Source organism: Lissotriton helveticus, chromosome 12 (genome assembly GCF_964261635.1).
Source record: "Lissotriton helveticus chromosome 12, aLisHel1.1, whole genome shotgun sequence".
NCBI classification, from domain to species: Eukaryota; Metazoa; Chordata; class Amphibia; order Caudata; family Salamandridae; genus Lissotriton; species Lissotriton helveticus.
Window position 1 is genome coordinate 456,691,032 of NC_136073.1, and position 19,981 is coordinate 456,711,012.

The 19,981-nt window shown below is 42.6% G+C and overlaps 1 protein-coding gene across 2 annotated transcripts in view; it reads right to left on the bottom strand.

The window, feature by feature from the left end:
- Positions 1-19,981, bottom strand: part of PDCD2L (programmed cell death 2 like) — a 60,017-nt gene that overhangs the window by 34,446 nt on the left and 5,590 nt on the right. For both annotated transcript variants that reach the window (XM_078671041.1, XM_078671042.1), the window contains exons 2-3: positions 18,940-19,090; positions 8,496-8,659 (exon numbers count right to left, since the gene is read on the bottom strand). In XM_078671041.1, the coding sequence (XP_078527167.1) occupies positions 8,496-8,659; positions 18,940-19,059 (284 nt within the window). In that variant the 5' untranslated portion in view covers positions 19,060-19,090. The remainder of the gene's footprint in view (positions 1-8,495; positions 8,660-18,939; positions 19,091-19,981) is intronic.

Below are 19,981 nucleotides of genomic sequence, written 5' to 3' on the forward strand. Positions count from 1 at the left end.
TGCTTGGCCCCAGTGCTTAAAAGAACATCACCCCGTGCACACTGATAACAATGAAGTCAACCACTCTGTGTTTTTTTGGACGGTGGAGAACAATACCAAAAGAAAAAAAAAACTCCAAGAAATTAGTATAGGAAAAACCACTGCCTTGCCATCAGACAGTGTTCTGGGACTTACACAGGTTAGCAACAGCCCTTCTGGACTGGGGCGGAATGAGACGCTTTCGCCAGTGGCATCCAGCAGTCTTCAAACCATGTGTCTTCCTCCTCTTCCCTTCCGGCATTCTCCTCCACCTCCTTCTGTTCGGGAATGTGGGGGTACAGTATCCTTTACCACCCTCTCCCATAGCCTGGTTTCCTTTGTCCTCGTTCTTGCCTCTTCCACTTTCCTTGCTCCTCAACCTTCTCTTTCGCTCCCACAGTTCTGTTCTGTCATCCGCTTTTAAAGACCCACCTCTCTCCTGCCAAAATGGGGCCATCTTTACTTCCCCCCTCTCCTTTCGTGTCTCTTTCCCCTACTGCTTCTCCTATATTTACTTCCTGGTTAATCTTTTTTATCCTTTTTTGTTCCTAGGTCGCTTCCCTCCTCAATGAGAGACATTGCAGGACTGCTGACTACTAAGTTCAGTAAGCTCCCTCTCCTTTCTCTTCCTTGCTCCCCACAGAGATTCCCTTGGGGATGTCTGCAGTATTTACAAGGTCACCGGTACCATGGGGAGCTGAAAGGCCAAGACATTTCTGAACACTAGAGGAACATAAGATTCCACAGTGATTTGGCTTGTTGAATCCCAACACTTTATATTACCCCAGAATCCCCTGTACGTAAATGTCAGTATAGGTAAAACAATTTCCTCCCTTTTTTGTGATAGAAAACTTCAGAAATTCAGGCAAATGACAAGCGTCCTACCATACAAGGTTCTGATGCTTCTCCTGTTATAAAGGGTACCCCATAGGTGGGGATTAGCCTATTAAAGGGGATTGGAATAGACCAAAACTGTGGCAATGAGAAGATTACAAAAACCCTAAACTGACTTCCCACGGTCACTGTTAGACCTGGCACCATTGGCGTGGGTCTCCCATCCATTTTTTGCTGTTGCCGCCTGTGTTTTTGCTAGTCTAGATGCTTTGGGAACTTTGCCAATGCTATTCAGTGCCAACGTGCAAGTGCTCCCTATTGTAAAGTGTTGTGTTGGATTAGTGACTCCATTTGGCTTATTTGATTTACTTGTCAGACCCTAGTACAGTGCACCATGTGTGCCCTGGGCCTGTAAATCAAATGCTGCTGGCGGGCTTGCAGCACTGATTGTGCCACCCACAGAAGCAGCTTGTAAAATGTGGCTCAGGCCTGCCATTGCAGAGCCTGTGTGCAGTCTGGGACTGCCATCTCGACTTGGCAAGTGCACGCGCTTGCCAGTCCCTAAACCTTCCATTTTCTACATGTGAGTCACCCCTAAGGTAGGCCCAAGGTACCCCCATGGGCAGGGCAGGGTCCACTGTATGTAAAAGGTAGGACATGCCCTGATGTGTGTGGCATGTCCTGATAGTGAATTACAGCCAATTTCGTTTTTCACTATTGCAAGGCTACCTGTTCCATTAGGCCAGAATGGGCAGTTTGATTATAACATCTTATAATCCTAACTGACCCAGGGAACTATGTAGACATATTCGAGTTTAGTATGCCTGAACTCAGAATGTTAAAATACATCTTTTTGTGAGGGTGATTTTTACATTCTGTGTTTGAAAATACCACTTTTAGAAGGTAGGTATTTTCTTGCCTAACCATCCAGCATGCCTCTGCTAGGTTTGTGTATTCCATGTCTGGTTTGTGAGTGACAGGGGACTGGAGAGGGCCTTGGCTCCAGCAGTCTGATGGGTCAGGGCTGGGCTAAATAGCATTGAAAAGAGAGTAGGAGACAGAGATTTCCTTTCACTGACCTGAGCCCTCATAGAATAGAGAGTAAGGGGAGGAGATTTCCTTTCAGCTACCTGGGCCAGGTCTGCTCTGAGACAATGCGGTCTCTACCTCCTGCCAGGAAGCTGCACCCGGGAGGACAGAACTGGTTTTGGCTGGGCACAGACACCCTCTGCCTTTAAAGGACAAAGGATTTTGCAGTATAATTATTGGGGCCCAGACCCCAGAACTTTAGATCACTTCTGGGAATCAAGACAAACCTTTGCCAAAGAGAAGAACCAAGGAAGCTGAAGGAGGAAACTGCCCCTGGGCAGTTTGCTATTTCTGGGGTTGGCCTGCAGTGGTTACTTTATTTGCCAAAGAAAGGGGAAGAGAACTTTGGTGAACTTTTCATCATCTTGAAGAAGAATCTCCAAGGGCTTGAAGTGTGCTTGCCTCCTGCCTGAAGTCTCAGGGATGAAGACTTTACCACCAGCTCCCCTGAATTTGCTTGCTGGGAATTCTACCTGCAGAGAGGTGCCTACTGTCATTTGGGTCCTCTGAGAAAACTATGTGTCGCTGGGAGCTGGAAGTGCGATGCAATGAGGAGAAGCGTGTCGCCGCTGCAGCATTTGCTGTTGCATCGCTGAAGAAGCGCGCCACCGCAGCTGTTCGCTGTCGCACCACCGACGAAGCGTGTCGCATCACCGGAGAAGCGTGTCGCTGCCGCAGAGGTCGCAGTCGCATCACCGGAGAAATGGGTTGAGGGCCTGTCGCGGCTCAAAGGTTACAGAGTTCGCCGCACGGCGGTCGGGCATGCACGCTTCGCATCCAACGCTGTCGCATTGCATCAAGGACGCCATTTTGTCGCATTGCACCGGATCATCGCATCGCATCGCATCAAGGCGCCATCTTGTTGCATCATCACCGGGCTGCAGTAAGAAACGACGCATTAACTCCCCACAAAGTAAAGAAGCAACACCTCGCCTCCCCTGAACAGCAGTAAGGAACCGACGCATCCATTCCCCTGAGTGTAAGGAACGGTGCATCAACTTCCCTCCAACCCTTTTGTTTGCATTGCGTGACGCATCTAAAGTACTTTGAGTGTAAAGTGTCACATTTACCATCTACATTGAATTAAGCTATTTTCTACCATTTTAAAGACTTATTTTTGATTACAGTATTGTGGATTTTTGGTGTTTAGTCTTGTGTTAAGTCTAGTAAAGAATACTTATTTTTCTAAACTGCTGTGGTGTCCATTTGTAGTGTTTTCACTGTATTACTGTATGTGTTCACACCTGCTTTACACACTGCCCCTGAGATGAGCTTGCCTGCTCGTGCCAAGCTGCCAAGGGGGTGAGCAGGGGTAATTCAGGAGTGTAGCTCCCTTACCCCGACTAGAAGCAAGGGTCCCTGTTTGGACAAAGGTACCTACCTCTGCCAACTAGAGACCCCCAATTCTAACAGTCACATATTTGGCCTGTTCCACTCAGTTATGTTAAGCCTACACAAACCTGTGAGGTACAGTGTTTATTGGTAGATGTATGTGTTTATTGGTAGATGTATGTGAACAATGGGTTGTGTGAATTTTTCTGTTCCACACATAATCCACAACTTTCCTTCATGAAAATGTGAAGAACATTTTTTTCCTTCAGCAATGGGCATGGAATTCAGCGTAAGGAAAAGTGCACCATCCAGCAGTCCTCCATATGTCTATTGTTTAGATATGTCTAGGGTTGGTAGGTTTCCCTAGGAGCCGGACAAAACCAGGCTCAGACAACTATTTCTGTGCCCCAGCTAGGAGGCAGGTTCCATGTGGAGTTTTTCTTAGGCTAAGAAGAAAAACGCATAATAGTGACAGGGCTACTCATTGGGGTGCAGATGTGTGTGTCTCTCTCTACCCTATCAAGAAGTTAGGTGCTCTTTCAGTTGTTTTACCGGAGGCTAAAAAAAAAAACATACAAACAGCGTCCGGGGTCCATGGTGGGCCACCAACATGTGTGGGTCTGCACCCCAGCAAGGAACCTAGCACTGTTTGGATTTTTTCAAAACAGAGTCAAGGCTCCTCACTGATGAGCAGATATGTGCATCTGCACTCCAGGATAGAGGCAGGTGACGTTATGGATTTTCTTCTGCAACTAACAAAAAATACCAACAGCGTACTGGCTTGTTGCTGGGGGGAGCCTGCACCCCAGCCAGCCAGTCACTGTTAGGGTTTTTTCAAAGGTTAAGAAAAAAATGCAGACAACGTCCAGGATCCTCAAAGTTGTGCAAAACTGAGTGTCTGTCTGAGAAAGGAGTGAGGTACTGTTTGGATTTTTCTAAGGCTTATCGCAGGGGCAAATACATACAGCACCTTTATCTACCAATGCTTCTCTTGGACAGAGAAGCATTAGCAGACTAAGAAGTTGTTTGAAATTGAATAAGGAAATGGAGAACGGCACGGCTGGGGCTTGGAGCAATCCTAGTCTGTCCCTTTCCAATCCCCAACTCTTGGCTCATTTCTTCTGTTGGTTTGGTGGTCGAGGTGGTGGGAGAAGCTGACCTTACACACCCCCCCTCAACCCCCCCCCCCCCACAACTGCCTTGGACTAGGCCGGAGTAGCTGGGGCTAGATAAGCGAATGCTGCTGGTCAGGAGGGAGCCACATCCAAAGCATTTCACTCATCCTCCCTCTGCGATTTACAGCTGTATGAGCTTCAGTTGTTTCATTGCTTCCTGTGCATCCTTTTGAGCGTGCGCTCTGCCTTACTTCTTCACTTCCAAAGTTACAAAGAGTGACACAGGCTAGTTGAAATGTCCAAGGTGCAGGTGTAAAGTCAAGAAGGAAAATGCTTCCGCTACAACATATGACAGAGAAGAAGCTCCTATCACAACGCAAGTATAAGACAGACCAATGATAAGATTTTGCCTTCAAAGAAAAATATAAGAATATAGAATGCTGTATGAAATAACATTAAACTTAGCAATGGATTTCTTTATTTTCTGAGTGTTATGAGCTTATTGTTAAGTGACAAAGGCAAACCCAACATAAGAAATATTGGATTCTGACAAAGGGGAAAAAGAGAATGTTTTGCCAAACTTTTATCAATCATTCTAGTTAATGAACATGGTACACATCTCTATATAGGTGAAAATATGTGTCTGTGTTGTCCTCACTACAGAGATCTATGTGTAACCTGAAAGGTAAAGTGTTTAAATCAGAGCGGAGTACCTCACCTTTCATTCTCCTAAAATTGATTCAATTCATATCACTGAATTGACTACAGAAAACGTGTAAGTTACAGGGCTACTTAGAACCCAAATAAGTATACTTGATAAAAGAAATGACAAATGTTTCAAAGAACCTTCATGTTATAACAGGTACAGAAGAAAGCACCGAACAAAGTCTAAAAAGTACCACACATGCACCACTTAAAATGCTTTAATAAAAAATAAAATATAACACTATATGAAGTCTTAAATCTTGCTTAACATTGCATGTTCATGTTATGTATAGTGTGTGTGTGTGGAGTAATTGTGGTCAGTCAAAATTAGTTAAGAGTTTCTGTACCACTGTTATTTGTTTTATTAAAAAGTATCTCAAATGATGCATTTGACACCATGCAGATTTTCTGTAATCATCATAATAATGCATAATTCAACAACAACCTATAATATTAAAGTGATTACAGACCCCAAACAGTGTTTATCAAACATCCTTAACCAGCAAGTTTTCCTATTTGCCTTTTACAGCAACATATTATTATGCAGTCTTTTGTTCGGACGTGTAATGACTCCAATAGATGTGCTGCGATGACACATTAACCTTCAAATTGGATCAGATGGAAGTGAGGATATTTTCCACACTGTTTCAACCCCACAGCCAACTCCATAACACGATTGTGGAATTATACAGTAGGCCTGGGAAAAGGGGAATGGGTCAAGAGAGAGAAAGGGAGACCCTGGATATTGTCTTATGCCTGGTGCCACATCTGGGATCAATCAGCACCACTGGAGACTGATATATCAAAAGTATAGGAGAGCTTTAATTGAACTATAATTTTAACATTGAAGGTTTAACTTGAAGTGCTGCTTATGGTATACCCGTTGACATTATCTGTATTTCCTCTTGATTTAAAATTTGAAACATAGCCTTTCTGCAGAGCTGAACTACAATAAAGTTTCGATATGGTAACTGAATAACCCAGAGTACAGTAGCTTGTTTACCAATGAGAGCGACCTTCAAAATTAAGAAGTAACTATTCATGTTTCGTTTACATTCAAGTTGACAAGTGGATAACTGCAATATAAGAGAATTTGCTAGTTCTGCATGTGCAGTTTCAAACCCTGGCCACATACGAATTCAGTATTTTTTATATTAACATACCATACAATAACACTGGTCACTGGAGTTTGCAATAGTGCAATACAGTTCATAATGCTATGGATGACTCTTGTGAAACAAACATGGCTAAAGAGTTTATTATCCCTATAGACAACCCTTTGGGAAACAATATATGCTATAGAGTTTGTGATCCCTGCGAGTGACTTCATGTGAAAAAACCAAGTGCTATAGACTTCGTCATCACTATGGATGACTCTATGTGAAACAACTAAGCACTATAGACTCGTCTTCACTTTGGATGATTTCATATGAAAAAAATAATTGCAAATGTATTCCTAACAAAATAATTCTTTAGTTCCCAGATGTCTTTTTTTAACTTCAAAAACAGAGAACAGCATTCCTACAACAAGTTCAGCAGGCAGCAACTATGTATCACAAATGCCTATGAAGGATGCTATAGACCACGAGGAAATGTGACTCTGTGTTTCAAGATGGCTTTTAGCTTTAAGCATGTTTCCTGAGAGCCCTGAGGGCTCATGGAACTTGAGTCCCCCTTGCCTTTACTCAGATGTTTAATGAGAGGTGTCCTTCTAAGACGCAAGGCTTCTGTCCAGGCAGCACTGCGACCCTGCGCCCCGTTTCATTCTCCACCACTTCAGAAGACAAGCATTATCATGAGCCTCATGATAACATGTTGCGCGGGACCAGGGCCAATGAAAATAGCATCTTACGCTGCATCTTGACATGTGATGGTCAGAGGGTGCTCGGTTAATTGTCCAGACACCGCATACCTCCCAGCAATCGGTTTCTGTCACTCCCCTTCCTAACTGGGGAGAGCTCATGTACATTTTATTTTAAGTACTTCCCTGGGGCAGGTGGGGGGTTTACTCACTCAGAACCCCAAGTTTAAAACATCCCTCATAAGACAATGTTTTAATTTCAAGCATTCTGATGATCGGAAGCATGCCTTCTGGATAGGTTTTGAACTCTGTTTGCAAGTAAACCAACGCCTGTTACAAGATACCGTGCAAAAAAGCTTTATCTCACAGTCAAAGCTAAGGGTAACAAAAAGCAACAAAGGGGGAAATTGCGTTTTAGACAAAGAAACACAGAACAGAAAACATGTGGCAAAATTGCACACACAAAACATTCTGTCAAGTGGCACACAAATAAAGCAAGAAAACGATTTGTTTTCAGGCCTGATCTTTAGGCCTACTGCACTAATCGTAGGTGAAGAGGAATACTTTCATCAGGAGTAGAATATCACATGATCAACCCTTTGTCCTAGCCTCACTCAGTCCCTCAATAGCCTCTTTTTCGCTCTACAGGAACTAAGTGGCAGGAAAGAGGTATAAAGTACACAAATGTATCTTAGAGCGATGTTCACTTTCAGTTCCTGTCACTCCCTTCATGACCTATGAGACTTGGGGTAGCAAGGGCAATGACAGAGGTACCCAATGCCATTCCTAGTTAATGCTAGCTGATGTTTATGTGTGCTTTGAAGGATCCATGGATATTACTTTCTGGACTGCATGTGTTATTAGCCCAAACATCTTTCCAACAACTGATTGCATTTCCGGCTATAAGAGTGCCCCATTATATTAAACTAAACATATTTGATGTGTTGTAAAGCCTAAATACTAGGTGTGCTCTACCCAGCAGCAAGTGGGAAGTATCCTTTTCTAACATCCTACAAGAAACGTGAAGGTGTTGTAGGCTGGGAAATGCAGTAAGACTAGAAGAATAACTAAAGAAAGAAATATGCATCATTTGCTAACCATGTCATACTATTCTTCGGGGGAGAATGCCTACATTTCTTGTAGAGGTTATTTTTCATAAGTCTATAAAAACGCAACTGTCGGAGTGTGAAATGTGATTATCCCCGAAATCAGAAAACTCTATTATAATGAAACTAGTGTAAGAAAGCCATTGAGCGTTTACATGCACCATTCAACGCACAGTCCAGAAAAAATATTATTTGTCGTACAGCACCAGTGAAAGGAGTCATTGCAATTTTTTTAACTCATGTTCTTTAGATTGCTCTGCCCTTACTGTTCACCTCCCAATGCTGATCCCTCCCCCACTCCCAGTTTGACTCCATCTCCACCCTACGCGGTCTGAAACAATGGAGAAGAACCTGGCGATGTGTGAGAATGAATGTAGCTTTTGCAACATCTTGAGATGTGTGCCATAGTTTAAACGAGTTCAGATGGATTAGAACAGTTTCTGAAAATCCCGATTAAAATGAAGTGCCTGAAAGGATTGAGGTATGGGGACCTACCTTTCAGAGTTGCCCCTGCATCCTTCTCTGCCACATGCAAAGACGTTGAATACACGATGAAACGGTGACCCTTCCAGGGGACAATAGACCTGCACCAGGTGGATCAGAGGGCAAGAACAGACACCACATACAGGATACAGCATTGTTAGCTGAAGAGGGCAGTCCTGCAAGAGAAACCCAACACTAATAAATATGGAAAAATCCAAACCTGTGTCATACAAACATACCCCTTCTTTGTCAACAATGAACTCTACGATTATAAAAATACAAAAACGTACAGTAAAGGCCAGGAAAATTTAAATCGGATGACATGTGTGTGTACACTGCTTGCATATCTGTTCCAGGCGGTTTTTAATATCAGTATCCATTTTGTTGACTAAAGTTCATCCAGTTCCACTTTATCTGCAATAATCTCGCATTATGAAACTTTCCGCTGGACTTGCACGCCTACTGAGAGAATTAGCTCCTGGAATGCAGTCTCGAGTATAGTTGGCGAGCGGATTCTATTCTGTACTGCCGGTGGAGTGGCCACTGCCCTCATCACTAAAGGTGTGGAGTTCGCTGTCCTACAATATCAGACTTCACATGGATTCTGCTGCAGGGTGGAAGGCTCTATTATAGCACAAACACTTGAAAGAACGGCGGACTGAGACGACCGCACCTCATTCAGGGTATAAACAAAGAGTATATTCCCGTGCAGTATAAGGTAGTACGGATAAATACCAAGGTGCCCACTGGAAAACTTTATATCACATATTTTGATCCTGATATTCTGGAAGATGATGATATAACTCATATCAGTTCACAAAAAAACCTTACACATGTGTTATGTACATAAACAGACATATTAGCACCTACAATATTACGCGTTGACGAAGTTCTAAATTTAATTGGAACGAAACGAATTGGCTGGATGTTGTTGTAATTTGAATATAATAAGAGAAAGACTAAACATTTTGTTTTGATTATACACAATGATGCTTATTTGGACTACAAACTGTGCACCCCACCCCTCCTTTTGGGAGGCTCTATTAGACAGGATGATCCTGCAAATGTCGCTTTAATAGATATTTATTTTTTTGGTTCCATCAGATTGCTGACAGTACATTTTATGCCACTATTTATTGATGATTCAAGAGGTTTATTTAGACAAGAAAAAAAAATTGGGTGAGTTCTCCGAGATCAATCGGTTTGAAAGTATCTTTTAGATTTGTGCATCTTGTGTTACAGGGTTTTGTACTGGGCCTGCATTTTATTGTTCAATGCCTATTGAATGAAAGATTGACTTCACAGGGATTGTCTATTAAGTCAGACATGGCATGTTGCTATGTTTTTGACTCTTTTGGAAGAGTGTTAAGTGCAAGAGCTCTGCCTGTATGTCGCAGTGTTTACACCTTAACGGGTTTCATTTCATGCCACTAGATGCATGACACTGAAGTTTGATCCTTGAGGAGTGTTGTGTGTTCCCAGAGTATTGTGGACTAAATGCTGCTGTTTCTAGACATTGTTCACGTCTCACAGTTGCAGATTCCATTCCAGAAGCCTGAAGTTCGAGTTCCGCTCAAACGTTGTCCAATTGCGATAGCATGTCCTGATTGTTCCTCTAGGGGACTATGGAGTGTTGGAAACTTTCAGGATCAGAAGGCTGGATGAGAGCTTAAAAGTGTTTTATTGTTCTTCTGAGTCCATATTTTGGATCACTTTTTATTATAAGCCAGTGATCAGGTGGCACAAAACATAAAATATAGTCCATCTGCTTTACACCCATGTTATAGGGCATTTGGTCTTGCCATAGGGTACAGAACCCCACTCACGTTTAAGAGTCAATGTTTATATTCCACTACAAGACAAAGGCCCTCATTACGTGTTGTAATATTTCACCCAGAGCAATAAGGAATACATTCCAAGTGTGTTGGGCCTGTCACATTTGTTGCAGGGCAGGGGCTACGGGCAACAGCACTGCCCTGTCCCTATCCCTACCCCTGCAACAGACTAGTGGAGCGCTGGCGTCGGCATTCACTCCTCCCCTGCCTCACCAGTGCACCCTTCACTTCCCACCAGCTCCCCCCTGACAATTGCCATGTGCTCTAAGCAGATGGAAAAAGTCAGTGTTTGGATTTTGCTCAAATCTGGAAAAACTGCTCAGTAAAGTACTCAATAACACCTGTCCGAGCGTTTATTCCCCATTTCGGGGGAAAAACCGGCTGGCAATATATATTCCAGCCCCATCGTATCCCTGCACCAAAGTCCGGCCAACTCATAATAGAATAAAGTAGATTAGATCAGGTGTTTTCTTAAGCGCACCATTCACCATGAAAAAGGTATCATGGTGAAGAGAACTATACTCAAGCAACAAGTGGAAACTTTCCTGGATGAAACTGGTGCCAAGAGAAGGAGCTAGACACGTTGCATGAACAGCAATGTCTTTAAGGTCTTCCTAAATTAGTGCAAATCTGCCAACTGCCTGTGATACATACAGAGGCACTAACCATGGCTACTGATGTCCACCATAAGTTTTAAAACAAAATATAGGGATATTTAGAACGATTTGAACCTTCGACCTCAGTAGGTACTTAGGCTGATAATAACTAACGTAGTAATGGAGAACAGAAAAAAATAGGGGGAAATGGTTTTCTGTACAAGGCATACTATCAAATATAGCAATGGCTTTCACAGAAACCTTAAGTAAAGCAGCTAACACTGGAAAGATATGACATCTCTATTTAAGTCTTACCACCAATCTAGCTGCATGTTTTTTATAAGTTTCAGCTTATGGCCCAGCTAGTCAGGCAGTCCAAGGAAGGAAGAACTGGAATATCTGGAAGTGCAGACATCAACATACCTCAATATGTACCCTGTGAGAAAAGGTAAATATGTACAAAATGTGTTTCAAAGTACTCAGTTGAAAGTATCAGGTCTTTACCACAGAGTTCCCCTCGTCCACCCGCAACAGCACCAAATCAATGTTTACTTCCAAGTCCTCCACGCATGTAGCAAGAGCTGCCTTAGGGCCTAGTCGGGATGGCCAAATATGAGGGCCATAGAGTCAAATATTTATCCCTCCATTTTCCATAGCCATTTGCTCAGTACCCTTTCCTTGGGTTTATTATAATTTACGAATCAGACTACGGACTATGCTGTGCAGTGGATATTGAAAACTGCTGCTGAATGGACTTGGTTTCCTACAGGAACTAGTGATGTAAGATTCTCAAGCCTCTGAGAATAAGACATGACACTGCACTTGAGTGGATTCTATGACACTGTGTGTTTTGAGTAACAAGTGAAGGTTTATAGAGACATTTACTTACTGTTAATGTTAAAAAGAAAAATTCATCATGTATTTGCTCCTGGCTGAATAGTAAAATTGGATGCCATACTGTCACTGGGAAAACAAATCACTGGATAAATGCTACAGGCTGCTTTCTTTTGGAATTAATGCCTGGCCTCATAAAAAAGTAAAAAAAGAGAGATTAGTGATTCTCCATAAGAGCCTTCTGTCTCACACCGGATTCTATAGACAGATAGGCAGACACACACATAGCAAACCGCTGACCAGGAAATTCCAACAAGACAACACACATGAATGGAGATTAAGAGCTGAAGATATACAATAAAAGAGAAGGCGCGAGAAAGAAGAACAGAAACCTAGCAGGAAGGGAGAGAAAGACGGGAGAAGGAGTAGGTGCCACAAAGAACACGAAATACTGATAAGAGAGGGAAATAGATGGAGGAACAGAGTGACAAGGAGGAAAAGAAAAATAAACCATAAAAGGGGTGGAGAAGAAGATATCGAAAGAAGGTGCGTAGATGTGAGGAAAGTGTCACAAAAGGTAAGAGTGAAAAAAGAGAGCAAAATCAAGGGAATATTTTTGGAAAATGAATAGAGGAGACAAAAAGCCAAAAAAGGATACCAGAAGAAAGGCAAAGATGAAAGAGGTATTAGGAGAGTGAAAGGGTTATAGTAAAGGAGGTTATAGTATAGGAAAGCAAAAAAAGAGAGTGGTGGAAGAGGAAAGTGACAAAATAAATAGGCAAATTAAGAAAGAGGTGAAGAGTGCGTAAAGAGTGTGAGTTAGAGAAGGAACGAAAAGGAGAAAAGTGGGTATCCTCTGTTAGCTCTCATTGGCACGCTTCCCCTTCATGGGTGAGTTTCTCTACATCTCAACAAACTCTGATCTTGGAGAAGGCTATTTGACCATTACTCAGGGAGATAACAACACAGGCCTTGCCTCAGGATAAGCAGATAGAATCTATGTTTGGCACAAGCATCCTATAGTGTATGTGTACCCACCAGGGCCAGAGTATGCACTGTGAACATGATTTGTGCAGGCATGCCTTGGAAGGACAAGGTCTTGTTTACAAGGTAAATGGGAATGGAGCTAGAGTACATGAGGTGTGCTGCAAACTGTGGCTTTAGGTTCTGTCAGCAGCCTCAATAACAAGCAGTGGTAGACTCATGCAGAGACTCTCCTTCCCAGAGGCAAGCATATACAGGAATACAATCAGGCACAACCACGGCCACAAAACATTGACCTGCAACAACACTCAGCAAAATAAATTGATTACTACTATATTGTCGAGGTAAGTATATAGACAAGTATAGATTGTTTCCTAACTCCACATCCATGTACCTTGAAGATTTATTGAAGGTACATAGGTGTGGAGTTAAGAATGGTAACTCTATCCTTGCTTTGACAATACATTGGTAGTCTATGAACTGGAGTGGAAATGTTTGCCGGTTGATATCCCTGCACTTGATATTGTGGTAGAACACAGTCACCTTCATTGTTGGCACATTCAGGAATACACATAATCAGACACTGAACAAGGCGCACTCAGGAGTAGGAACAAACAATCCTTTAAAGGGAAAACCATGCACCAAGTGGCATAAGAAGGGATAGCCATAATCCAAACAGAAGGATGCCAGAGCAGGAACATGCGGTGATGCACATACTTGCCTACCAAGATAGGCACACATAGGAAAAGTCAAATTCTCTTGCATGACAATCATGTACGAATTGACACATTCATATGCAAGAGCAGGCATGTGTAGTTTTTGACTCACTGGTGAAAGGGAGAGTGGAGAATGGGACAGAAAGAGGGCGAAGGAAAGGAAAAGATAAGAGAGAGAGGGGGAAGTGTGACGAGGAAGGCCGGAGGACCACAATGGGATGGACAGCAGTGAGAGCAGAGAAAGTCAGCAGAGAGGAGGGGCTGGAAGGAGAGATCTGAAAAGGTGGAGACAAGTGTTACGCAAAAGGACAAACAAAGTCAAGAAATTAATGCAGTGGGTGAAGGAAGCCGGGAGAGAGGGAGGATGGCGAGAGCTGGAAGGTTGGTGAGAAGACAGATGGGGAGGGCAAGAAGAAGCAATATGGCTACACCATTAGATTTAGTGTTTGTTGAAGAATATATTGCATCTGGGGATTGACTCTGTTTCATTTTCAATTGGGCATTGTACGTTAAGTGCGTCTCTTGAAGACAGATAATCTCAGTAAGGTGGCCAAGGAGTTATTTCCACATCATGACCCCCCCATGCCAGCTAATTCAGGCCTTTCACATTTACAGAGACCTTTTAAACAATGTTACTATTGTAAACGTTAGTGACTGCAGTATGAAGGCTCCTGCTGAGTAGATCCAGGGTCTGCAACTGTCCACCATCGAGAGAACACCAATAAGCATTCCCACATATGAGAGACCCTTGTTACGTTCTTCAAGAACCTAAGCAGTTGAAGGAATTGCTCCTGCCCACCATTCTCCAAACCTATATCACAGCCAACATTTTAAGAATAAAACATAAATACCAAACAAAAAATCCAGTCTCGGCTCACTTGCAGTATGGGAGGGAAGCCTCAAAAATATCTGGCTAGACCCAGTAGGGTTACCCTGACACTGCAAGCAAGTACCCTGGAGAAGGAGAATCAACTAGACGAGCTCTGACCTCCCACCTACTGAATCGTTAACCGTATATATTAATGGGAGGGTGTCCCAGGTCTAGTCTTATTTTTGACTTTTTTATCAGAGCAACTACATCTTGAACAGATCTTCCATCTGGGTAAGTTTTAAAGCTAACGATTTTTCCATCCATCGTTTTACCCATTCCGTGTACAGTTTTGTGTGACAAGCAAATTATTATCACTAGACTTCATGCTCTCTACTATTTCTTCTTTCATCTCTCCCTCTCTTGAATCAGGGCCTTTTTCTAGTGGCCTAAAAGGTTAAGGCCTTCTGTTGATGGTCCGACATCTTCTCCTCCTCCCACTTCTTGTTCAGGGTAAGTTTCAAGTACAGGATATCTCAGGATGACTGCTGCTTCTCGTTTATCTGCGAGTAGTGTGTATTAGTGTTTTTCTCAAATGTAATGCTAAGAAGAAATAACACTTGTAACAAAGTACATCCTCTGTGAGTTGATCAGTTTGAATAAACAGCTTCTATAATGAAGTTCTCAAAGTTTGGGCTCTCTGCTCCCTCTTTCTGGCCACTTACTTGTCCATTTTCCCAAATAGTTGCCTCTTTTAGGTCAATGTACCTCATAAACTATACCTTGTACTTTTTAGGTTGAAGCCTACCAAACAGCATAGCTATCTGGTTTGCAAACACTTCTTGTGGAAATTCAGAAAGCTTCCCTGTGAATGTAGTCCACCCATTGCTTACCATTGTCCTTGTGTTTTGTAACTCACAGTTGCTTGCTTTCTATTTGCTGTCTTTATTTGTTTTAGACTGTCCAGTATGTCTTTGGTTCTAATGTGGAGCATATCCTGTTTACCTGGCTCATTGTATTCTTTCAGGAGTGTTCCCTTTCTGGGAACAGGCCTTAAAATGTTGTTCTTATCTAGTTACATTTGCTGTTCGTCCAAAGACAGAGGTCAAATGTTGGTCTCTTTCTTTTGGGGGAACTAGGTGTTTACTTACCTTTCTTTTGCTTCAAAATTAGATGATTTATGTGACAATAATGCTGGGTACCGGGAGTGTGCTACAAAACAGCTATTTTGAAGTTATTTGTTTCTACCATGCACCAAAATTAGAATGGCTGCAAATTAACTGTGCACATTTTTCAGAATATATCAGAATTAGGAAAGCACCAATGTAGCACATTGTTTTGTAATTCAAAGTGTGGTAGAAACAAATATTTTAATACAATCAAAACAAATCAATTCACTAGGTGATGCTATTTCCATACATTATTGTTTGTGAGCTGTATAGTTTTATCAGTAAAACTGTATGCCAGTGCAATGGTCATTTCAATTGAAAATGTGTTACCTCTAATGGCAGTGTGCTACCACACCATGCATACTCCACTCAAAAACACTCTATTCCACAACACTCTACCCCCTCTACGCTACACTACACCACTCTACAACACTCTATTGTACACTACTCCATGATACTCTAGGCCAGTCTATTCTACTTCATCCTACAACACTCCACGCCCCCTCCACTCAACAACACTCTACCCCACTCCATTCTACTACCCTCCAAGACATTCCACTTTACACCACTCCACAACACTCGAAGGCATATCCCCCTTACTCCACTCTATGCCACTCTACTCCATGACACTCTATGCCACTCCCACACTCCACTCTATGCCACGCCACGCCACCCCACGCCACTCCGTTCTCCTCTACGCCACACACTCTCCTCAACACCACTAACTTTTAGCCATGCTGGTGTTCAATATGGCTAAAACATATTGGCAAAGCCAATAGCTCTTGCATAGGCGAGACCTATTGCTTTGCCAATGCTGGTTATATTTGTGGCGTGATCATAACATTAGTGGAAGCGCTGGGCCCCAGGTCAGCCCCACAGCCTTCATCCAAGTCTTTGCACTGGTCACTTGGTCGAGGATGATCAAATCTCTCATGCAGCTCCAGTATGGTGACTGCTGGCCAGCAGACACAAATTCACCCATACTCAAGTACTCTTCCCCCACCCACCCTGATCTCAGCAAAGCATGCACTTTCTCCACAGGCCCAAAAGCAGGTGAAGAATATCAGTGGGGGACATATTTGTGACGTCTAGGCTCATTTTGAAGCTCACAGGGACCCCAGGCAGAGAGTGATTCACATCAGTTAGCTCAACTATATGTGCCACCGTGGATGAGTTACGATTGAGCAAGAGGAGCATCCCGCATCAGTCTCAGCAACAGTCAAGAAAATCTCGGTGGCAGGCAGAGCACAGCAAGCGTTTCTCTATCAATTTCTCGCTCTGTGAGGATTTTCAGAGTAGGTATAAGCAGAGCTGTTCCTTTATCAAGCAAGATGGGGGCAGAGCTCAGTCTAGATGGCACAATGCCTAGTCATTAGACAAATTTTTTAACAGCCTCAAAAACAAATGTTTTTTGGCCAATTTATAAGGAGATTATGGCCAATGTATGAGGAAATTATTATGAAAGTCTACCTTTGTGCCACAAACGTTTCCAAGATTTTTGGGACGAGGGATACTACTAACATTTCTAGGGAGGATCACGGTTCTGTGGCACATCATGAAAGTATCTGAATAGTTCATGAAGGACCTTGAGAAGCACTGCTTTTTGGTCAATTTGGTGAAAGATTATGCTGTAAAATGCTGTATTTGATCTCATTTTGTTGTTTTACAAAATATTCTAATGGGGAATCCTCAACTCTCCTGAGGAACTTGGTTCCTCTTTGCTTGCTCAGTGTTATTCAAGACCAGCCTCTTTCCAATTTTACCAGCAACCATTATTCACTGCAGCCCTTTAGGCACCATTACTTTGAAAGTTCAACATCCACCACTGACCGGGGTGCCCCTTAAGGAGAAACTTGCCTCTGCAGACAAAAACCCATAACCTATGCTGACTGGAAGCAGGGTTAGTGGACATCATATTCCTTGGTGAGCATAATACATGCTATTGACATCTCTAATTTCCAACCACTCACACGGAAGGGGGGCCCTAAAGCAAACAACAGGTAGAGAAAACAGGGGAAAACGGAAATACAATCATAACATTACTTCTCTGCCTATGTACAAAGTCACATAGTGCTAATAGTCACTGGTACGATTCCACATGCCTGAAATACTGGCCTTCCAAAATATGATACACAAAGCCTTAAGTACCAAGCAATTTAAAATGTATGAATTCATTGTATTTTTGCAGTTATATAAAAACATAGTAAGAGTGATATCCCAATAATCCAAGCACATCCTACATCGCACACACATTCGTTCAAACAAACAGAAACATATCCACACATACTCATGCGTCCTGCAAACATCTGGGCTCAATGATTAAGAAGAAATATGTACACATACACACACAAAGGCATATACCCCTGCACAGAATGTGAAGGAATATATAACTTTGCAATATCAACAATGGATACAATAGATAAGATCAAATAACATGTTAAACACATGGAAGGATTAATCAGTTTGTGGCACAATTCATGTCTGAAATCGCAATTCCTTCTCAAGGTGGAGGAATATTGCCAAAAAGAGCTCCAGCGCTGACACGCGTTTCGGTGTTTGACCCCAATGTGGGTCTCACCTTATTCAGGGCGCACCGATAATGTGCAAACACAAAGAAGGACGTGCCTGGAACAGATGACAGCAAAATAGGCAACAAAGGATCAGATGAACCACAAATACTCAGTGGGCTCTAGGCCCAAACCAAGTGAAATGATACAGCCGGATTCCCAAGTCGATAAAGAATAATACCAGCGTCCTAGAAAATAGGACCCAGGCTAACAAGCGGAAAATTCCGAGTATACAGTGGGTCCTCGTGGGGGCCACTTACTCCACTCAAGTATGGGGCCCAAGATATGTGTAACACAATATCCAAGGAGGATATAGATACTGAATACACCTGCAGGACGGATGCAGCGGCAACTAAGTAACAGTCCAGTGACTAGCGAGGATTGAGCAGGGTGCCAGAGGGTTCACAGACAGCTGAGCTCATTTCCAAGTCATGAGGCTACATTCCGAAAAGGACACCTCAACCTTCCACACTTTCGTGGTTAGAAAACTGAGCATAATTAATGGTAACACCTGCTATTTATTTGTATTTATTTATTCATTGAGTTTTATATAGCGCAAACTAGACCCAAAGGTATCAGAGCACTTTACAGAGATATATATTTAGAGTGATTAGAAACAGCAGCGGTCTGGTATTAAGCGATACATAAAAACAAGTTATTATCATTATAACCGAAAATGGGGCCCAGTATAGCATAATATGCAACAATGACATTTCAGCCCAAACATAGCTGCCAAATCGCCCCCTGCTCCCTTCATCAGAATTTCTGGGGTCTTTAGCCATCAGCACATATCATGCTGACGCTTGTAAACCTAAAAGTCCCAGTATCCAAGGTGCTATTGGCTATAAGATCAGGTCTTTCTTGAAGCATCGCATGATAAGGGGCCATTTGCCATCTATGTTGTTTTGATTCTAATGAAGAACAGGAAAATAGCTATTTTGTCTTACCGGTAATCCACCGATTTTGTTCGTATCGAAGGAACAGGTTTCGTGTCCCCCAATTGCAGCATCCTGCAACCCCAGCAGTACAGGCTGGTTGTCCGGAGGGCAGGCAGAAGAGGATGTCATTACAGGTCACTGTTCAGTTTCAAAGGGCAACCTATATAAAATAACCAGGTAAACAGAGATAAACAGGGTTTTATTATCCATATACGTTAATACTGGGGCAATATGAAAAAATATGCATACAAAGCATAAATCTACACCAAGTGAAAAGGTGCCCTGTAGACAATACCTCTATATTTTGGAATCAAAAACCCATAACTCGGAACCTCAGGTCACATTATCTCTAGTATAATTGGTGGTAAATCGCCAAATCACAACCAGGAGTCACCCAGAAGCAAGTAATTCAACAATGTTTGAAGGACTACTCTGAAAAAACAATACTTATATATTTTTGTGCCTACCCGCTCTCCTTGTGCAAGTGGCTTCAATGTGTCCTTTTTACATATTCTGTGTTAACTACTGTGTCTGTTACTCATTTCCCCCCACCATTAGTGTGAGCCTAGGTCTCTGAATCTTATACTAATGCTTATGCTTGTTGTGAGCATTTACCAATGTTAATACGTCTGTTAGAATGCTATTGTTTGTTTCGCTTTGGTGTTGAAGTCAATACTGTATCTGCGACTGTGCTAGCAAACCCCTGTGTCTCATACAGTATTCTACTGTTGTGTCTATATCGGCTGTTTCTAGTACTAATACTGTGCAACTGCCACTATGCATTATTTTTGTGACTTTATCTGGGAAATAAAAAGAGAGGATAGTGGCTCCCTGCCCTTTAGTCCTACATTCACTGAAGGAATTTTGATGCGGGCAGTTTAAAACATTCCTAAATGCAACTAGAAATATTTGGGGCCAGACGTACGGCATATTTTACCCGTCGCAAACGGCCCATCGTGCAGTTTGCGACTAGTAAAATGCATTTTTCTATGTACAAACCCTATTTTGTGAGTCTGTAACGTATTAGCGACACTTGGACTGCTTTTTAGGT